At 36.9% G+C, this 23088-nt stretch overlaps 1 protein-coding gene across 2 annotated transcripts in view; it reads left to right on the top strand.

Annotated features, from left to right (window-relative positions):
• Window positions 1-23088, top strand: part of YLPM1 (YLP motif containing 1) — a 62282-nt gene that overhangs the window by 2546 nt on the left and 36648 nt on the right. For both annotated transcript variants that reach the window (XR_002223260.2, XM_076003863.1), the window contains exons 2-4: window positions 7638-7874; window positions 8816-8995; window positions 9667-10661. Coding sequence is in view for 1 of the 2 variants with exons in the window: in XM_076003863.1 (XP_075859978.1) it covers window positions 7638-7874; window positions 8816-8995; window positions 9667-10661 (1412 nt within the window). In the remaining variant the exon portion in view is untranslated. The remainder of the gene's footprint in view (window positions 1-7637; window positions 7875-8815; window positions 8996-9666; window positions 10662-23088) is intronic.

Raw genomic sequence — 23088 nt, 5'->3', positions numbered from 1 at the left:
TGAGAGGCAGAAAGAAAGTGGTGGAAGATGACACTGAGGGATGCCAATGGGCCAGATCAAGAAGAGCCTTAAGGGCTCTTCTGTGGCTTTCTTGCCTTTGTCTAGAATTCATCCCAACTTCCTCAACCCTCTCTTTCCCCGTTACACTTGTATTGCTTTTAAGGCCTATCTCAAATATCAAGGTCTCCATGAAGCTGTGCTTGGGCTCACCCATCTGGTTTGGTTCTGTTCTTCAGATTGTAAGTCTCTTGCAGACAGGGACTGTCTCAATTATCTTCTTATCTCTATAGCACCTAGGACAGGGCCTTGCAAATTTTAGGCTCTTCACAAAGATTTGTTGAATGAGATACGAGAGTTTTCGTGTTCTAGACTACGGATACTTTGGTTTATTGGATGATAAATGTATCTTCATACCAGTGCCAGTCTCTGACAATCCTACATATGTATTATTCTTTGATTCTTATTTTATTTTTGGAATGTGTGATTCAAAAATTATGATGAAAAGTTTAAAATGGTATACAGAATAGAAAAAATTACATGATTTCCCTTACATGCTCTTCGTTCAGATTCAACAACTATCAAGATTTTGCTGGATTTACTTTACCAAGGCCTTTTTTGTTGCTGCTGAAATATTTTAAAGCAAATCTTAGATCTTATGTCATTCCATTTCATCCCTGCATTCTTAATTAGGGCTTTTTCCTAAACACATTATGACACCTAAAAAAGTTAAGTTTCTTGGTATCATACCCGTTATTCAGATTTCTCCTGTTATCTCATCATACTAATGGAATTAAAAATAATTCCTGCTGTCATCCATGTTAAAATTCCTCAAATTGACTTGATAATGTTTTATTGGTTTGTTCAAATCAGGATCCAAACAGGGTATATAAAAGACTCTTTTAGTATACATCAGAGTTTCTCAACTTAAGCGCTATAGACATTTTGGGCAGAATAATTCTTTGTTATGGAAACTTGTCCTGTGTGTCATAGGATGTTTAGTGGCATCCGTAACCTCTACCCACTAGATGCCAGTGGCAATCCCTAGTCTGATAACCAAAAATGTTTCCAGACATTGCCAAATTTCCCTTTGGGGGCAAAACTGCCCTGGATTGAGAACATCTGATCTATATCAGTCCCTCCTATTCCCTTTTTCTACCTCCTCCCTTTGAACTTGATGAAAAATCTGTATCACTTGTTCTGTAGAATGTCCCACATTCTGCATTTGTCTGTTTTCTCTTGGTGTCATTTGATTTGTTCCTCTGTCTTCCATGTTTTTTGTAAGTTAGAAGCTAACTTTGAAACCTTTTTAGATTTAAGTTCAGCTTTCTTTTGGCAAGTGTAGCTTTATAAGTGGTGGTGTGTATTTCATTTATATCCTATCATGAAGCACACAATGCGTGATTGTCCAAGTGTTAGTGGTGCCAAGATTGATCAATAGGTTCAGTTGATGATATGCTGGTCCCTCTACTGTAAAGCTTCCCATCCATCTTCCATCTAATGTTCATCTGGTGGTTCATTCATTGATGATCTTTGCCTAAATAAATTATTTGATTAGGGGTTGCAACATGGTGACTCTTTCCACCCTGACGTTTCTTCCACATTTGCTATATGAAATCCTGTTAAGAAAAACTTTCTTTTTTTTTTGAGGCAGAGTCTCATTCTATCATCTGGGGTAGAATGCCATGGCATCAGCCTAACTCACAGCAACCTCAAACTACTGAGCTCAAGTGATCCTCCTGCCTCAGCCTCCTGAGTAGCTGGGACTACAGGCATGTACCACCACGCCTGGGTAATTTTTTCTATTTTTACTAGAAACAGGGTCTCACTTGCCCAGGCTGGTCTTGAACTGCTGATCTCAAGGGATACTCCCGCCTCTGCCTCCCAGAGTGCTAGGATTATAGGCATGAGCCACCACACTGGCCATGTAAAGAAAAATTTTCACTCATGAATCAAGGCTATTTGATTGAAAATGAAGTTAGTATAGGAAAGACAGAATGGAGAAATACTTGATATACTTCCATTTGTTTTCTAGTTTTCCAGGTAGAGCATTAATGATTTAATGGAATGTGTCTTTTTGAAGATTTAACTCTCCTGTGTGTTTAAAGGACTGACTGACTTACGTAAAGCTGTTGGCTTTGATTTGAGTTTTTAGGGATGTCATTTATTTAATGTTTAAGTATTTGTTGCCAAGTACTGGGCTTAATATGGAAATGAGATAGATATGTTGCCTACTCTAAGTGACTTGTTGTTCCAATTGGGGATGGAGGAGAAGATATTTAATAAGTAATTAATAGAATTACAGGGTGCTATGGGATTATAAAAAAAAATACCACTAGACTGTTCCATAGGAACTGGAAAAGGTGGGCTTTTTTTTTTAAGCTCACTATTGTATTCACAGTGCCACACAAATAGGGTTTAGCACATAGTATTAATAGATGGAGAACAAATATGTTTTAAATGAGAGCTTTAACCTAATTGAAGAGGCCTCCCTTTATAAAGTGATATTTAAGTGAAACCTAAAGAATGAGGAGGAATTAACCAGATAGAGTTCAAAGAATTAAGTAAGTTCAGTAGGGTTCACTGAAAGCCCAGGGTGCGAGTGGTAGGCATGAATCAGATCAGGGAAGGCCTATAAAAACTTTATTCTGAGGGCAGTAGTAAGTCACTGAAGGATTTTATATAGGCAGATGTGACAGATTGGCATTTTTGAAAGCTCACTGTGCCTGTAGTGTGGAGAGTGGAATCAAAAGGAGCAAGAGTGATTTAGAGAGAACAGTTATTGAAGTAATCCAGGCAAGAGATAATAGTGGTTTGGACTTGGATGGCATTACTGTAGATGGAGAGAAGCAGAAAGACCAGAGAAATATTGAACTGCTAGAATCCAGTTGGAGATTGAATAGTTGTGGACAGGGAGGCATCAAGAATGATTCCTAGGTTTCTGGGGTGGGCTGCTAGTTACATTTAGTAAAAGTCCTGTTTACTAAAATAGAAAAACCTAGATGAAGAGGAGGAAGAACGAGTCTGGGAATGAGGGAGAAATGATGAGTTAAGTTTTAGTTTTCATACTGAGTTTGAGGTCCTTGAGACATAGATTCCAAAGGGAGATGTCCAGTTGGAATCCAGACTTAGATATAGGTCTGCAGTCTAGAAGCAAGATCTGGGTGACATAATAGGTTTGTAAGTCATCAGCATAAAAATGGTATTTGAAGACATGGAAATAGATGAGGTCTCCCAAGGAGTGTGTGTAGAATAAGAACATAAGTTAAAGGACATTGAGCCTACTGATACAGAATAGCAGCATCTAAGGGACTCAATGGAAGAAAGGTTGAATAGGTAGATGGAAAATGAAGACAACACAGTGCCACAGAAATGAAAGGGAAGACTCTTTCTAGGAGGAGGGAGTAGTCAGCTGTATCAAGTACTGCTGAGAGGTCAAGCAAGATAAAGACTTTGAGGTATCTTTTGCACTTACTGACATGTAGATTATTGTTGACCTTGGCAGGAGGAGTTTCATAGTGACTGAAGCCATATTGCATTGATTTGAGGAGTGATGGAAGGTGAGGAAATGGGGATGGTGAGTATAGACAACTCTTCAAGAAGTTTGACTGAAGGAGAGTGAGAGAGAATGAGGAAAAGAGCTGGGGGAAGAGGTGAAGTAAAGGAACATTTTTTTTAAAGATGGAGACTAAGGTTATCTGGTGACACTGATTCCTACAGTAGAATGTGAATCTCAAAAATATTTAAAATAGATGTATTTTAAATAAGTTTCTAAAATGGAAACCCAGTTCATTATTTTACCAGGTTTTTCTCCCTCTTGCTTTAGGATGTAAGATACAAATGCAGGCATTTGTAATAATAAACCTGGATAGGGAAGGTAACCTTCCAAAATTAATCTTTAAAACATTACACACAAACACCCACCTCTACATTTCCCTACATGGAAAATCATTTAGTACCTAATTCCTTACTTTACCAATAGTAAGTGGTAAGCGCTTCTTGAGTAAGTTAGCATCTTTTTTAGTAATGATATTTGTAACAAATAGTTCTCACATTCTTTACATTTTAAATGCCTTCATGCTGCCTCTTTTTAAATGTGAAGATTTCCTTCTATCTATGAACCAACATTATGAGATGTAGTTGTCTGCCATGGTGGGACATTCAGAACTGGTGTCATTAGCAAGTTCGGGCATGTTTTTCCTTTCTAAAATAGAGATAATCACCCTTCTCTTGGATCACCAAGGACATTTCCAAGTGATGTCATTTTTATTTATTTGTAGAGTTTCAAAAATGTGCTGAAGCCTAGTCCTAGGATTGAATAAGATCTGGTTACTGCTTATAGGGTTCATATTAAATAGAAATTGACCTATAAGGCAGTGAATCAACAAGTACTTGAGCCCTTAACAAGTTTCATAAACCTGGACTGGATCAAAGATGGGAAGTATGAGAGTAGGTGGGTGCAAATGGATAAACAATCTAGACCTGTATGATCTTCATATCTGTAGCCATTGGCTTCTAGTTTGTGAAAGATAGTTTGCAATGCATCTTTGTATCTTTTAGCGATGCTTTCAAAGCAACTTTAAAAAAGAAAACTTTTAACTTCTATTTGAAAGAGACTGAATTTATTAATATTTTAAGCTGAAGGATAGGCCTGTTGATGTTTTCGGTATTTTCTTAAAATAATAGAGGAAAGTTTAAAGTGTTTTTAATACTACATTATTGTTGACTGTCATGGTCCATGTGCTTTGTTTTTTTATGTTGAGTAATAAAAATACAGATGCTCTTTGACTTACAATGAAGCATATCCCAATAAATTCATTGTAAGTTGAAAATATTTTAAGTCGATAATACACTTAATATATCGAACTTAACCAAACCTTATAACTCAGCCTAGTCTACCTTAAATGTTCTCAGAACACTTACATTAGCCCACAGTTGGGCAGAATCATCTGGCAACACAGAACACTGTAGCATATCGGTTGTTTACCCTTGTGATTGTGTGGTTGACTGGGAGCTGTGGCTCAGTGTCACTGCCCAGCATCAAGAGAGTACCAGGCTGAATATCACTAGCCTGGGAAAAGATCAAAATTCAAAATTCGAAGTATGGTTTCTACTGAATGAATATTTTTACACCATAATAAAGTAAAAAAAAAAATCTTACATGGAACCATTGTAAGTCAAGGACTGTCTGTAATTATATCCTGGGAGCTGATGATTATGGATATGATAATTAAAAGTGAAAAACCCAGTCAGGGGCCAGACTTCAAGATGAAGTTAGTGAGATGGAATGTATTCTTCCCAATAGGTTGGAGTAAGTTTCAGGTTTCAGGTTATGGAAATGAGTGACCTAGAAGGGAAGTCTTCAACTAATCAATAACCATTTATTGACATCCTACTGTGTGCTCAGGCACTATGTTTAAGTACCAGGTGGGATATAAGAAAAGCAAAAGGCATCTCTCCCCTAAGAAAATTATATTCTTTGAGTGAAAAACAGATAATAACCAGTGTGTCTGGTGAAAAAAAGTACATATTATGTATATTTTATCCATCTGTTTGCATATGGAAAATTGGGAGAGATAGAACATAAATTACCAGGATTTCCTGTATTGTTACTAATGTTTATTATATAAAATAAAATATTAACAATATAGGAAATGTGATTATGCAAAAGGTAATTGGATTAGAAAATGAGCAAGTAGAATGAATCCATTTAACACAGATACCAAAAGATTATTATAAGAAAGTAAAAAATTTGATTGCTTCAACCTGAGAAAGCTGATTGAAAAAAAAAAATTAAAGCCCAATCTGTAAAAACAAAGCTGAAAATGATAAGAATAAGCTGATTTTATATTTAATGGAATTGTTATAAATGAAAATATAACTGAGTCTTAGAATAAACAAAGTGTAGATTGGGTTTCTGTGTTATAGAAACACAGATTATTCTTTTTTGCAGTTCCTATTGTAAAGTTCTCTTTGGTGGTTAATTGGTAGGATTTCTGCCATATCCTCAGCTCACAATAATGAGTTCTAGAGTTCTCCAACATCACTTTCATTAAATAATACCACATCCTTATAACTGTAGTGAGAACATATGCTTTTGCTAATCATAGAAGTATGTAGGGCAGTTCATCAGTAAATATTTTAGTGTTATGATAACTTTTTTTGGTTATGCAACCTTGGGAAATTGTATAATTACTAGAATGACAATCCTATAGTTGTTTCTGAGTGGGGATTTTTAAATTTATTTTAATTAATTAGATATTACTTATTGTACAGTCCATTTTCTTTGAAGTATTTATAAAGTCACCACAAACACTGAATTAGTGAATACTGAACCCATTGCTCCTAGGGAAATACAGGGTTAGATTCCTGTGAGCCTTTGGTCACATTTTCATCAACCAATCAATACGTAACCTTGTTTATATGTGCTTATGTTTTAAAACACCTTATTTAATACATATTACTAACATTGAACTCATAGCCAGTAGCACTGTAACACTTGCCTGAACAAAGCTTACCCAACATATTTTCTCCCGTAAGGCACGTTACAGCTTTCTTGCTCTTAGAAACAGTAGACAGCACTTTGGCACTACACTTGGGGGCCATTTTAAGCAGCAAAATCACCAAGAAAAAGCCCAAAAGTGTGAAAATGTGGCATTAAGTAGCCTGTGAAAAGGACGCTTTATTTACAGTATGAAAGCTGGAACAAGAAGGCAGAACCTCACTTTTGTTCTGCCTCAGCTGGGAGTGTGTGTATCAGGAAACTCACATTTTTTACTGCTCTCCACATGTTCATGAATGACTGGAACAGCTCAGCAAGTATTGATTTTGGGTTTAGAAATACATTTTAGCAAGTAGGCAAATTGGCAAGTAAAGAATCTATGAATAATAAGGATAGGCTGTATTTTCTAATTTTTTTCCCATGCTGAGCTTATTATTGTAATTTTTTAAAAAATGGAAGCACAAAACAAGCTTCCAGAAAATTAAATTACAGTATAATTTGGAAGATAAAGTTGAGACTTTTAAGATAAACAGAAAGCATTTTAAAACACAGTATAATCTCTGTTTGTGTATATGTCTAAATGCTGATAGACTAATGCCACAACAGGTGCTTAAAGAGGGAGGAACACTGGAGGAGAGAAAAGGGAGAGAGAAGAGGTAGGACTATTTGGTTATATTCATTAATTATAAGATCCCTGTGGATAAATCTGATGAACAAACTGGAGGAGGTTAAAAATAAGTAGCTGTGATTAGCCGGGCATGGTGGCATATGCCTGTAGTCCCAGCTACTCAGGAGGCTGAGGCAGGAGGATTGCTTGAGCCCAGGAGTTTGAGGTTGCTGTGAGCTAGGCTGACTCCACGGCACTCTAGCCCGAGCAACAGAGTGAGACTCTGTCTTAGAAAAAAAAAAAAAAAAAAAAAAAAAATAACTAGCTGTGAATACTGAAGAGATTTACTGAATAGAGAAGTTTGTTGAATTAATATGTATGGTTTAACTTATTTGCCTTTCTCAGCCCAGCTTTACTTTTTCTTACATATAGACACATGAGCACAAATACAAATGTAGTTCCCTGTCAACACCAACTTGCAGAGATAACATGATTGTCAATTAAAATTCTTAAAAATTGTCTCTGTTGTAGGAACAGCAGCAGTATTGGTATCGACAGCACTTGCTTAGTTTGCAGCAGAGGACAAAAGTGCACTTGCCAGGACACAAAAAGGGTCCTGTCATAGCAAAGGATGCCCCAGAGCCAGTAAAAGAAGAAGTTACGGTACCTGCCACCAGTCAAATTTCAGAACCCCCTTCATCTGAGGAGCCCCCATTACCACCTCCAAATGAGGAGGTACCACCTCCTCTCCCACCTGAGGAACCCCAGGTAACCATATAATTGATTATTTGGTATTTATTAAATTGTTCGGTTTTTTTCTGATCATTTATCTACACTTTTGTCATAAATGAATATATATTTTCATGTTTTTTAAGTGCCTATAAAATTGTATTTGTGAAATAATCAGGTGTCTGCTATATCAGGTTTAAAAAAGGAATTTTTTTCCTGGTTTAAGTGAGAGTGAAGAACTAGATACTCTTCTGAATTGAGTATCTCATAACACTAAATGGAGATGCCAGCATGTGTTCATAATGACAGCACAGGGCAATAGTTAAGAGCTTCAGCTTTTAGAGTCAAGTTACCCATGCTGTAGTTCATGCATTGCCACTTGCTAATGGTGACCCTGAGGAAGTTAGTTAACCATTCTGTGCTTTAATTTTCTCTTCTGCAAAATGGGCTTATTCAATAGTAGCTATCATACAGAGAGAGTTGTTGAAGCTTTAAATGTGATAATCCTTATCACTCAGCATAGTGACTGGCACATGGGAAGTTCTTACATTGGTCCAAAAGTCGTTGTTCTACTGAGAGCCTTATGTGAATATTGAACCATAATGATTACATTGTAGTCCACTGGTGAAAAGTGACACACACACAAAAAAAGAATTTTTCAGAATGAAAAGGACTATAATTGCAAATTCACTTTCTGCTGGGTTGTCATCTTTAAGAAGAATGAGATTATTAGTCCAGTGAAGACTATGGAATTTATAAACTCATTTGTATTAGTATCCATAGTAACAGTATAGGTAGAGCTATGTGTTTTTTTAAAGACAGAACAGTTTTTCTCAGTCTAAAAACAACTAAAATATATCAAGTGTTGGCAATTAAATGTTTCTGAGTTGTAGGGATTCAGGACTTTAGAATTTATATAAAATATTAATTTGGTTGCCATTTTATGACTTGCATAAAAATGTATCTCCTTTTATCTTTAGTCTGAGGACCCAGAAGAAGATGCCAGGTTAAAACAGTTGCAGGCTGCAGCAGCACACTGGCAGCAGCACCAGCAACATCGAGTTGGTTTCCAGTATCAGGGAATAATGCAGAAGCACACTCAGTTACAGCAGATCCTACAGCAGTACCAGCAGATTATACAGCACCCACCACATATCCAGGCAAGTGCTTCTATAGCTGACAAATAGGAAGTTGCCCCAAGACATTTAATGTTTCCCAGTGGGTGCCTAAGTAGTTATCTATCACATTACTTGGGGTTTAGTGGAGTCTCCTAATCATGTCAACCCAGGCTAGATGTTAGAGCACTATTGCTAAGGGATTTAAGAGCCTGGGATTTTTCCATGTAGTTACAAATTAACTTGTGTTTTGCCTACGCACCACTACAGTAACAGATAAGCAAAAAGGCCTAAACAACCATCACAAAAAACCTAAGCAAATATATACCATAAAAGATAAAATGACTTAGATATGTATCTTCTATCTTTTAGGTATCATCTTGTATTTATATATCTATAATAATAGGTCATTTTTCAAGTTCTTAAAATGATCCATAGTAATATTAAAAACTTGAAAAATACTTATTGCTGGAGTAGATATTTGCTTTTGTGTTTGGTTGTTTTTTTCCAACTGTGTGATAAGTTATATTAATAAGCCAAGAGAAGAAAGAAGGATCGTCACTCAAAGAATTGGACAAGCTTATCCTTAGCTTCCCAACATCTTTAGTGTTTGGATTTCCTAAGGCTTCAAATGTCCTTGATTCATTAATATTTTAATCTGTGATTAATTCTCTAATGTGAATGTTTTGAAATCATTTTTATCCCTTTATTTGTAGACCATGTCTGTAGATATGCAGCTGCGGCATTATGAGATGCAGCAGCAACAGTTTCAACATCTTTACCAAGAATGGGAGCGAGAGTTTCAGCTGTGGGAGGAACAGCTCCATTCCTATCCTCATAAAGATCAGCTTCAGGAATATGAGAAGCAGTGGAAAACATGGCAGGGACATATGAAAGCCACGCAGACTTATCTCCAGGAGAAAGTCAGTTCATTCCAGAACATGAAGAACCAGTATATGGGAAACATGTCAATGCCACCTCCTTTTGTTCCATATTCTCAGATGCCTCCACCTCTACCAACAATGCCCCCTCCAGTATTGCCTCCATCATTGCCACCACCAGTGATGCCCCCTGCCCTCCCTGCTACAGTGCCACCACCTGGCATGCCCCCACCTGTGATGCCACCTTCTCTACCCACCTCTGTACCCCCACCAGGGATGCCTCCATCTCTTTCTTCAACAGGGCCACCACCAGTTCTTCCCCCACCTTCCCTTTCTTCTGCAGGGCCACCTCCAGTTCTTCCCCCACCATCTCTCTCTTCAACAGCACCTCCACCTGTCTTGCCCCTTCCACCACTATCTTCAGCCACACCTCCTCCAGGAATACCTCCTCCTGGAGTTCCACAAGGGATACCTCCTCCGTTAACAGCAGCCCCAGTTCCACCAGCTTCCGGTTCTCAGAGCTCACAAGTCCCAGAGAAACCTAGACCAGCACTGCTTCCCACTCCTGTGTCTTTTGGTCCTGCCCCACCCTCAACTTACCATCCTCCATTGCAATCAGCTGTTGGTCCATCAGAACAAGTGACTTCTAAAACTCCTCTGAGCAAGTCTACTCTGCCATACGGTTCATTCTCATCTGAGCAAGGACTTGGGGAATCTTCAGCTGCTCCATCTCAACCAATCACTGCAGTTAAGGACATGCCAGTGAGGTCAGGTGGCCTGCTTCCAGATCCTCCTAGAAGCAGTTACTTGGAAGGTCCAAGAGGCCCAAGGTAAGTCTGCTATTCTTTTCTTTTTTTGGCTTGGCTGTTTTGTTGAGTTAGGCTGCATAGGCCTTGGTGGTATAAATAGCTTCATTTATACAATTTTATATTCTCTTTGTATTTTTATATATTAATATATTTTAGGTTTACAATTTATGATGATGTTGCTTGCTATATAAACATGACATAATCTAATCTAGAAAAGGTAACATGCCCCTATTTCTTTGCTGTCACTGCTTTTATCCCATATGTAGAGATTACAGTCCAGAATGAATACAGTGTTGTAATGCTTATCATTTCTTATTGACTTTTCAGCTTTAAAAATAATGTTCTTAAAGCTTATTTATCTTTTTACTTTTTATTTATTTGACAAATAATTGAATAGATAACTGCTCTTTGTTAGATTACATGCTAGTTGTTAGAGATAAAGATGAATAAACCAATATTGTACTGAAATAATAAATTAGCATGAGGGTAAATAGGGCTTTTGTCCATTTGCTCAGCAAATCTTAACGTCCTGCTCTGTACCCACAGCAGTGAATGTAACAGGACAGAATTCCTGCCCCTATGGAGCTTACATTCTTTGTATTTTAAAGGTGTTAAATTCATTTTTCCAAGTTTATAAAAATATATTTTTCTCCATAAACTGACCTAAATTATAATTTTGCTATAGAAAAATATTTGTAATTGGATTTTTTTCCAGTTGGAAATTATAGAAATATATACTTCCTATGCAAAATTTAGACATTACAGAAAAGTAGAAGTCCCCTAATTCCATCATCTGGAGATAATCATTTTAAAAATATGTCATTAAAAAGGGATCATACTGAATATATTGTAACTTGGTTTTTTTTCCCACTAATCCATATATTGCTTAGGTTTCCATCTCAATATCAATGGATGTATATCGTCATTTTAAATTTAAACCTTATTTTAACATTTGAAAATAAAATATATCTTTTATTTGTTCCCCAAGTTTATGATTCTGAAAACAAAGTGGCACAAAGCTCCATCCCAAATCAAAGAGAAATTTAGGAGCATAAATTCCTCTGTGTACCAACAAGCCTTGCTAGAGACTCTACATACATTATTATCTCATGGGAGTCTTCTCAGCACGCTGTGAACAAGGCTGGTTATTCTACATTTACCCTTTGCAAACTGGAACTGAGAGGATAAGGTGACTTGCTTAGTCAGGATTAGTAACTGAGAGAGTAGAACCTGAGTCCACACCCCCATGATGCTGAGTCTAGGGGGGTCTCCAAAGCAAAACCACCAGTTAAGCATTGTGTTCAACGCCATGATTCAAATCCATGCTATCATTGATTACAAATACATTTGTAGTCTTGATTTATTTGGTTTGTGGATCATCTTCTTGATTTGAATTCGTACTTCTGGAACAAGCATTGCCTTTTAGATCTAGTGACTAATTTGCTATCAGAGAAGAACATTCTTAACACCTCCTAAAACACACATTTCCTGCTCCCTTGAATTCTGTCACAGCAATGTTTTCTCTCTTTGCCTACCAAATCTTGGCTTTGTAAATTTAGGACCTATTTTAAGTTTTTTCTTACTTTAAAGGTACAGTTAATAATCACAGTGCTGAGGGGATCTTAGCAATTATCTAGTCTAATATCCCTTTAGAGCAACTCATATTTGTGTTGCATTTTAGTTTATTGTGTTAGGTCTTGCACATATCACCTTATTTATTCCTGTCAGTGATCTCATGAGGTAAATAGATAGGGAATGAAAGACTTAGAGAGGTTATAAATATATTGCCCCAGATGGCATAGCTAGTAAATGGTTGAGATGATATATAGAATCTAATGCCCTCTGATTCAGTGTTATATCCACTGTACTTCCTGTGACAGTTGATGAACTCTTCTTCAACATTGGCACTTTATAAGGCCCACTGCCATATAAGGTGTTGGCAGTTTTCTAGAAAGCTTATTTTTTATATTGAACCTAAATATGCTTTAGTAACTTTTACCTAGTGATTCTAGATCTGTATCTGTGTGACAACACAGGATGAATTCTCCCATCTCTATTCTACAGTGTGTCACTACAGTTATCTAAAAACTACCCTGTATCTCCCCACCCTGACTTACCCACTGTTCTGGGCCAGTCACATAAATTCAAATTCTTTATTTCTCACATTAACATTGGTTCTAACCTCCTCCTCCTTTACTATTCACTGTCCTTTGGTTCGTTAGTCTCTTTCAGAATGACACTTCAGAAGCAGAACACGTTAGGCCTATTACCGATGCTTAACAAATTGCTTATTTTTTTGTCAGTGCTCTCACAGTGTTGCCTTATGTTGAACTTAATGTTAATTTAGCTTCCCAAGTCTTTTTTGTATTAGCTTATTATTAAGCCAAGTCTCTCTCATCCTGAACTTGTGCAGTTGTTTTTTGTTTGTTTTGTTTGGATTCTTTTTCTAAGACTTTACATTCATCTTTACATTTTTGTCTAGTTAGGCTTGTGCGTCATTTTAGTCTGCTGAAGTCTTGGTGAATGTTGGTTGTTTTAGGTGTGTGATATCTCTCTCTGGCATTTTCACCTGCAGGTTTGATAAAGATGGCTTTTTTGGTCCTTGAATTGGATCCTGCTCACATTGTCCACCTTGTTTTGAAAATCTTTCCCCAACCTAGCTTATGTCATTGCCATATTTTTCACCCTTCTACTTCTTTTGCTCATTTAGCCCTTAAAGCAGGAGTCCTCAAACTATGGCCTGCTGGCCACATGCGGGTGTTTTTGCCCCTTTGTTTTTTTACTTCAAAATAAGATATGTGCAGTGTGCATAGGAATTTGTTCATAGTTTTTTTAAAACTATACTCCAGCCCTCCAACTGTCTAAGGGACAGTGAACTGGCCCTCTGTTTAAAAAGTTCGAGGACCCCTGTGTTAAAGAGTATAGTTAACCCAGGCATAGTTCTTTTTTTTACTGTGTAACTAGGTAAAAAACACATTGATGGGAAGCTGGCTAGTGAGTAAAAGAGACTAAAGTAAGAATAATCTACACTATTAAGAAACTGGTGAACTTCCTTTATTAATTGAATTCAGATTTTACTATAAACACATAACTGATAATGATAAACCACCATTTTTTTAAAATAAGCAAAGCTGGGTAGAGAATCAAGAATTTAGAACAAAGCTAAACTAATTTACCACTAACATAAAGTACTGTAAATTGCTTTGAGTTTTTGCAAAATCTAGATGTAGGGTGCTTTCTAAAAGCAAGATTTTTAAAATGTCAAGTGACAAAACTGCGTCACGTGTAAATAGCATACCACTTTGTTCTACTTTTATGACACTGTCTGTGTGTTATGTATCATTGGATTCACCAAGTCTTCCAAAAGACTACTTGTGGCTCCTATAAACTGTCATATCACCTTAACATTTGTATCCCCATAATATGCTGAAATTAAAAAATAAATAAATAAATAAACTGTTATATCAGTGGATGTTTCCTAGAACCTTTATTTTTCAATAATAAAACCTATTGAAGGGTAATAGAAGTACACAATCTTAAGTGTACTGCTTAGTGAATTTTCACAAAATAAACACAACCCATGTTATCACTACTAAGGTCAAGAAATAGAAATAACTAGTGCCCAAGAAGTCCCCTTTATCCCCTCTTAGTCATTTTCTCCCACCCCAAAGATAACCACTATACTGAGCGATAGATTAATTTTGCCTATTTTTGAACTTTGTATTAATGGAATCATATTGTATGTACTCTTATGAGTCTGGCATCTTTCACTTGACATTGTATTACTTGAGATTCATCCATGTTGTAAATAGCAGTAGTTTGTTTATTCTCATCCCTATACAATATTCCATTGTATGAATATGCCATAGTCCATTTATCCATTTTAATATTGATGGTCATTGATGTTTTTTGGTTATTATGGAAGATGCTGCTATGTGTATTTTTATGCTGTGTATATCTCTTTAGGTGCATGTGTGCTTGTGTGTATTTATTTTTTGTTTGGATATATGCTGAAGATTGTAATTGCTTAATTCTAGGTATGTACACGTTCTGCATTGATAGATACTGTTGAACAGTTTTCCAAAGTGGTTGTTTCACTTTACACTGTCACCAGCAATGTTTCAGTGTTCTAGTTTTTTTGCCTCCTCATCAACACTTGATATTGTTAAACTTTTAAATGTTAGCAATCTTAGTGGATGTTTAGTGGTATCATGATAATGGTTTTAATTTACATTTCCCTGATAATTGAGGTTGTACTCCTTTCCATTAGATTATTAATCAGTTGGATTTCCACTTTTATGAAATGCTGATTCAAGGTTTTTTTCCCCATTTTTCTATTGGGTTTTATTTCTTATTGATATGCAAGAGTTCTTTGTATATTCTAGATGTCAGTTCTTTATCCATTATATGTGTTGCAGATTTCTCACTCTGCAGCACTTTTTACTTTCTTAACCCCCATTTACCAGAAAAGTAGAAGAATAAAGAGATAATGAAAAACAACTTACTAGAAATTTTAATAAAAATTTTAAAAGAATAAAACTTTGCATCAAAGTAAATTTTGGCACACAAATGTCATAAAAGGTGAAATAATTCTGTCACATATCCTTTTAGCAAATTGGGATGGTCCAGGTTTTTGCCACAAAATATATGATAAAGTCTTTCCTATTTAATGATAATAAATGAATGACAGTTCTACATTTCCTTCCCGTCTTTGGAAATACATTATTCGTTCATCGAATCTTGAGTTTGAGAATATTCATCTAGGATGTTGTCATCTGAGGACTCACAGAGCTTTCACTTACATGATCAATTTAATGTCATTTTTAGAGCCTAGTATGCTGCTGTCTCTTTGCACTTATGTTTTAAATTTTGAAACAACTTTCTGTGTCAGTTCTGTTTATCATTATAGTCAGGAAATGAAAAATTCTGAATTTCAATTGTGCTCAATGAAACCTAAAAGCAGACTGTAATATTTTGGGCAATGCAAGGGTGATGGCAACTTATTTTACCTTTGTTTCATCCTCTTAGGCAATTCCATCATTCTTTCATTGTCTTCTTACTTTAATCTTTTTAAGCATAGTTGAGGATAATTGATATGTAATGATGAATACTAATGAATTCCAGGATGAGGAAATTATAAAATGTTTTTAAGATAGAGGAAATTTACTAAGATCCCATAATATATCTTTATAAAAGATTTATAAAAGGATCCAGTGGATCCATATAGTGTTAATAATTGCAAGGTAATATAAGTTTTATTCTAATTTTTTAAAAGTAAATTTTCTCTTTGTTCTGGAGTAGGCCTATAAGAAAAAAATGTTATGATATATCAATCCTTACAAATAGTTAGAATTGTTTAAAATAAATTCAAAAACTAATTGGGGCCATGCGTGGTGGCTCACACCTGTAATCTTAGCACTCTAGGAGGCTGAGGCGGGAGGATCACTCAAGGTCATGAGTTCGAGACCAGGCTGAGCAAGAGCAAGACCCCATCTCTACTAAAAATAGAAAAAATTAGCTGGGCATGGTGGCGCGTGCCTTTAGTTCCAGCTACTTGGGAGGCTGAGGCAGGAGGATCCCTTGAGCCCAGGAGTTGGAGGTTGCTGTGAGCTAGGCTGATGCCACTGCACTCTAGCCTGGACAAGACAGTGAGACTGTCTCAAAAAAAAAAAAACTAATTGGATCCAGTGAATCCCAATGAACCCTACAGCTTAGTGGTGTCTTTCAATTAATACAAATTCTTGATTTTAATGTAGTAGTCCAATTTATTAGTCTTTTCCTATATGGTTAGTGCTTTCTTATATCCTGTTTAAGAAATCCCACGGTTATAAATATATTATCCTATTTATTCTTCCATCTTTTATTACCTTAACTGTTTATTTTTATTTTTATTTATTTATGTTTTTGAAACAGAGTCTCACTTTGTTGCCCAGGCTAGAGTGAGTGCTGTGACGTCAGCCTAGCTCACAGCAACCTCAAACTCCTGGGCTCAAGCAATCCTTCTGCCTCAGCCTCCCGAGTAGCTGGGACTACAGGCATGCGCCACCATGCCTGGATAATTTTTTGTATACATATTTTTGGTTGGTCAGTTAATTTCTCTCTATTTTAGTAGAGACAGAATCTCTCTCAAGCTGGTTTCAAACTCCTGACCTTGAACAAAACGCTCACCTCAGCCTCCCAGAGTGCTAGGATTACAGGTGTGAGCCACTGCGTCCAGCCCTTAACCTTTTATTTTTATTTTATTATTTTTTTTATTTTTTATATTTTTGAGACAGAGTCTCGCTTTGTTGCCCAGGCTAGAGTGAGTGCTGTGGCGTCAGCCTAGCTCACAGCAACCTCAAACTCCTGGGCTCGAGTGATCCTTCTGCCTCAGCCTCCCGGGTAGCTGGGACTACAGGCATGCACCACCATGCCTGGCTAATTTTTTCTCTATATATTAGTTGGCCAATTAATTTCTTTCTATTTATAGTAGAGACGAGGTCTCGCTCTTGCTCAGGCTGGTTTTGAACTCCTGAGCTCGAGCAATCTGCCCGCCTCGGCCTCCCAGAGTGCTAGGATTACAGGCGTGAGCCACCTCGCCTGGCCACGTTTTATTTTTAAATCAACATTCCATGTAGAATTGATTTTGGGGGGGAGGGGGGAGAGTAATGTATAGTGTGAGCAAAGGTTCAAGGTTCCTTATTTTCCGTAGAGTATCCAGTTGACCCCAACACCATTTATTGAGAAGATCATTCCCTTTTCAATAGGCTACTTTGCAGTGACTCCATTATAAATCCAGTGTATAAATGTGTTTATTTATTTCTAAACCCTGTATTCCCTTGGTCTGTTTGTCCTTGCACCAGTGTTATGCTGTTTTAATTACTGTAGCTTTATAATAAATCTTGATATCTGTTAGTATAAGTCCTTAAGTTCTTTGCTTCTAGATCAGGGGTTGGTAAACTTTTTCTGTAAAGGGCCAGATGATAAATATTTTTAGGCTTTGTGGGCCACATTTGATCTCTGTCAAATATTTTTTCTTTATTTTTTTTTAATAACCTTGAAAAATGTTTTCAAAAATCATTTTTAACTGTATTTGGCCATAGTTTGATCTAAATTGTGTTGATTATTCTCATTAGAATCGCTTGGCAGTTTTCAAAAACCTGCTGGAATTTTGCTGAGCATTACATAGAATCTATTGGCCATTTTGAGGAAGAATTAAAATTGTTATATTATCAAGGTTTCTGATCAGTCACAATTACTTTTTGATTGGTTTTAGGATTAGAATTGTAGACTTCTATTCTGTAGCTGTGTTATTAGGATTAGTAAGGGACTGTGAACGCTAGTTTTTCTTCATGTTTCCATTTTTCATGATTGTATCTGTTTATAGTGATTACTTTGGGGAATTTTGATCTTAGGACATTGGTTATACTTATTAGAAAATAGGCTTTATTTCACATGAAAACTAAAAGGGAAGGAATTTCATTCCAAAATTTGGTATCTTGTAATTCCCACAATCTGCTGATTTTAGTATGTTTATGCAAATAGTGTGATACAGATAACTCTTGTTTAAGGGTTATTTGTATTTCTGCATACCTCTTAAGTTTTTATACCCATTTTGGAGTTTTATATCAAATTTTGAAATGTTTATACCAAGTTCTAAGGGTTTTATTTTTTAGGGGGTTATGAAACACTTAACTGTGCAAATAAAAATTTTCTAAATATTTAAACACCAAATATTTTTCTTTGTACCTAATCAGTGTGCATGCATTTTTATGTGATTTTATTTAGTGAATACATACTATGTTTTCACTGTATTTCTACATGTTTTATATATCAAAAAGTCATAGTATTTTATTGTATGGCTATAAAGGTAACTTATTTTTATACAAATTTTTAATATGAGTATCTCAATATATTTATTCCAAAGACTGAAAGGCTCTTTACTGAAAAGGGTTTTGATAGTCTGTCATTTTGTAACATCTTTAAACTTTGAAAATCTGAAAGCGCAGTAATGATAAATATTTGCCATTTATATGTAGTGTTCAAAGCATATTTCAAATGTTGTCAACATCTTCTGGTCCAGAAATGAAAATGAAATTGTGGTCCTTGGCTATTGGTCAGCAATTTGGTCTGAAAACAAAGTATCCTACCCTTTCATTGCTTTTATCAACTCTTCTGCCATGTTCATTTATTATCTGCAGACTTTTTAATGCCTTCTGCTTCGTTTGTCCTGTCCTCTGGCCTTTACATATGCTATTTTCTTCATCTAGAATTCCCTTCTTGCCATTTTTTGCTTTACTTATTCCTATTTTTCCTGCTCTGGTGTTGCACTTCAGTCATTATATATTGAGATCCTTCAATGAGCCAGACATTGGAATACATTGGTTAGCCAGCCAAACATGTCCTATATTTATCAAATTCTGTTCTAATTGTTTATTTTCTTGTCTCACTCTTCCTATGGACTGTGAAATTCTTGAGGTTAAGATATGACTCATATTTCTAGCACTAGCATAGTACCTGACAATCAGTAGATGTTCAATAAATGTTGCTTATACCAAAATGTCGATCATGGATAAAATTCTCAAGGCATTCACAATTTTGTTAGGAAGGCACCTTTGGAATTTGATTATAATGCTAGATAACATGTTGATACGATTTCTCACTGAGTATTGAACATTGTGGAAGATAGTCTTCTCTTATCACTTATATGAACTAATAATTGCTTGATTGAGTACACAGCAAATGATTTTACTCAACTTGAATGATCCAAGGTATAATTATTCCAGGCTCTTTGGATTAATAAATGTAACTGCAAGAAAAGGAACCAAACCATCATAAGCCTTAAAACAGTATGTACCTTTTTATCTCTGTCAATGTGTGATCTCCATCCTTAGCATGGTGATGTACCTTTTGACAAGTGCCTAGTCAGCTCCTTTCCCCTTTGTCCATGATAGTAATATGAAACCTCCTCCACTTTGCATAGACCATCTACCCTAGTGCTACTTTCTTAGTCTCAGCAAACATTTTTATTTGCTTTTTATCTTTAATTTAGCTGTCTGCCTCGCAAGGGAAATCAAGGCTACCTATCAGACCCAGTAAAACTCCTCACTTCCATCCTTTATCTTTACTCATCATGTTCATCTTTCCGGTAGTCTTGGAAGACTTCTCATGAGGGCTAATCCTCTCTCTGAGCTTTTAAGAGATACATTTTACATTTTTATCAAAGTGGTTTAAAAAATTTGAGCAAAATGGCCATCCACTACATTATGCTACTCTAGATGTTTCCCAATGGTATCCTCTTTTAATTCTTTTTTTTTTTGAGACAGAGTCTCACTTTGTTGCCCAGGCTAGAGTGAGTGCTGTGACGTCAGCCTAGCTCACAGCAACCTCAAACTCCTGGGCTCAAGCATTCCTACTGCCTCAGTCTCCCGAGTAGCTGGGACTACAGGCATGCGCCACCATGCCTGACTTATTTTTTCTAAATATATTAGTTGGCCAATTAATTTTTTTCTATTTATAGTAGAGACGGGGATCTTGCTCTTGCTTGGGCTGGTTTCAAACTCCTGACCTTGAGCAATCTGCCCGCCTCGGCCTCCCAGAGAGTTAGGATTACAGGCGTGAGCCACTGCGCTGCAGCTTTTAATTCTTTAGTTGTTTCTTTTGGTAGCTATCTTCATAGCACCAAATGATGTGACGTTCCTTTCATGATTTATACACTTACACATTTTATATATTGTATATTTACTTCATGTTCTGATAAGTAAAGGTTTAATTCTTATTCTACTCTTTTGTTCTGCAAATCTGCCATATGGCTATTATCATAGCATTTCCTTGACTAACCTTCTTGATTGAATTCACTGTTTATTGAATCTCATGGCTTCGTGTTAGGGTTTAGTGCTTCCTTTTCCTGGAGTCCATGCTCAAGTAACTTACTAAAGAAGTGTGGCTGGAAGGTAAATTGTCTGAGTCCTCACATTCTGAAAATATCTTTATTCCAACCTTACACTTGATTCATAATTTGGATATAGAATTTGATGTTGGATATAATTATTCTTTAAAGTTTTAGGGCATTGATTTATTTTCTTCTATCACCTGTTGTACCTGTTGTTCTCACTTGTTAAAAAACCCTGTCAGTTCTACCTTATTTTATATTTCTCACCTTTATCTTCTCCTCTACATCCTGTTAGTCACTGACTTAGAATAGGCATCACTTTCACTTACCCAAATTGTAGAAATAATCTTTAAACCTTTCCCCTTCTATGCACTAATTTTTTGCTAAAGCAGTCTTTTAAAAATCAGATCATATTTAGTGGCTTTAAGTGCTTATAAATAAGGTAATTCTATATTTTTTAACTAGCTGATTTAATTCATCTGTTGTAATAGAGTTCCAAAGCCAAATGGCTTTAACAAGTTAGAAGTATATTCTCACTCAGGACTTATATGATGCCTCTACAGTCGCAAGAGTCCAAGTTCCTTCTGATTTTTTACTTTGCCATCCCTTATTTACCTAGTCCAGGTATGTCAGAACTAGCATGAAAAAGGAAGTAGTGAAGAAGAGGGTATGCCCTTGCCTTTAAGGGGACAGACAACCCGGAAGGATGTGTAAATCATTTTCACTCTTAGCCTGTTGGCCAGAACTTGGCTACAAGTTCTAGTCGCAAGAGGGGTTGGGAAAGAGAGGCTCTAGTCTGGGGAGCCTTGTCTAGCTAAAAATAGGGAGGTTCTAGCTTTATAGAAAAGGGGGGAATTGGCTGGGCATGGTGGCTCATGCCTGTAATCCCAATGCTTTGGCAGGCCGAGGAGGTGGGAAGATTGCTTGAGAACAGGAGTTTGAGATCAGCCTGGGCAATGTAGCAAGACCCTGTCTTTATGGGGGGGGAAAATAGTGGCATGCCTGTGGTCCTAACCACTTGGGAGGCTGAAGCAGGAGGATTGCTTGAGTCCAGGAGTTCCAGGCTGCAGTGAGCTATGATCATGCCACTGTACTCCAGTCTGGACAGCAGAACAAGACCCTATCTCTGGGGGAAAAAAAAAAAGAAAGAAAGGAAAGGGGGGAATGGGTATTAGAGGACTACCAGTAATCTCTCCCACATGAGGCATGCACAGTCTTTTGAAGACTGATATTTGCTTACCTCTTTACCTTATTTCCTAATATGCTGCTTTTCTACTCCTCCCTGTTTGCCAGCTCTGCTGACTCTGTCTCCTCTTTGCTTCAGCCATGTTAAACTATTTGCACTTCCAAACATGCTACACTGGTACGCGTTTCTCTGCCTTTCCTCCATATTGCTTCCTTAGCCTGAGATGCCCTTGCCATCTCCCCTCATCTCCAACTCCCTCTTTCAGCTTGAGCTCAGAGAATTTGTCTTTTAAGACTCGATTTAGGCCAGGCGCAGTGGCTCACGCCTGTAATCCTAGCACTCTGGGAGGCCGAGGTGGGCGGATCAAGGTCAGAAGTTTGAAACCAGCCTGAGCAAGAGCAAGACCCCATCTCTACTATAAATAGGAAGAAATTAATTGGCCAACTAAAAATATATAGAAAAAATTAGCCAGGCATGGTGACACATGCCTGTAGTCCCAGCTACTCGGGAGGCTAAGGCAGAAGGATTGCTTGAGCCCAGGAGTTTGAGGTTGCTGTGAGCTAGGCTGATGCCACGGCACTCTAGCCTGGGCAAAAGAGTGAGACTCTGTCTCAAAAAAAAAAAAAAAAGGCTCAATTTAAACATTTCATATTCTATTGCCTTATTGTATACAGGTAGATTTGAGTCATTGTACCTGTTGGCACTTACTTACACTTAGACTGTCTTTCTACTTGATTGTAAACTCTTTGAGGATATAAAGATGACATTTATTTGTTTATCTCTTTGATGTAGTGTAGTGCCTGGCAGAAAGAGAATGTGCACTAAATATTTACTGATTGAGTGAGTTGGTCCATAGCAAAAACACCTCTGTTCAAGGCCGGGCGCGGTGGCTCACGCCTGTAATCCTAGCACTCTGGGAGGCCGAGGCGGGCGGATTGCTCGAGGTTGGGAGTTCGAAACCATCCTGAGCGAGACCCCGTCTCTACTAAAAATAGAAAGAAATTAATTGACCAACTAAAAATATATATACAAAAAATTAGCCGGGCATGGTGGCGCATGCCTGTAGTCCCAGCTACTTGGGAGGCTGAGGCAGCAGGATTGCTTGAGCCCAGGAGTTTGAGGTTGCTGTGAGCTACGCTGACGCCATGGCACTCACTCTAGCCAGGGCAACAAAAGTGAGACTCTGTCTCAAAAAAAAAAAAAAAAAAAAACACCTCTGTTCAGACTTTTTAAAATGTCAAAGCAGGTTCTTAAGATACCACTGCTGTTTTTTTAAACTTTTGTCAATTAATCAACATGTTAGTGCTAGCTCCAACAATATTTATAATCATGCTATATTTTCTCGTTAATTGTTTCATACTTCGTTTTTAGTTATAATTTAATTCCAAAAG

The sequence above is a fragment of the Microcebus murinus genome, chromosome 6 (genome assembly GCF_040939455.1).
Source record: "Microcebus murinus isolate Inina chromosome 6, M.murinus_Inina_mat1.0, whole genome shotgun sequence".
In the NCBI taxonomy this organism is placed as follows: Eukaryota; Metazoa; Chordata; class Mammalia; order Primates; family Cheirogaleidae; genus Microcebus; species Microcebus murinus.
The sequence above is the reverse complement of the archived record's forward strand: the minus strand, read 5'-3'. Positions and strand labels throughout refer to the sequence as shown.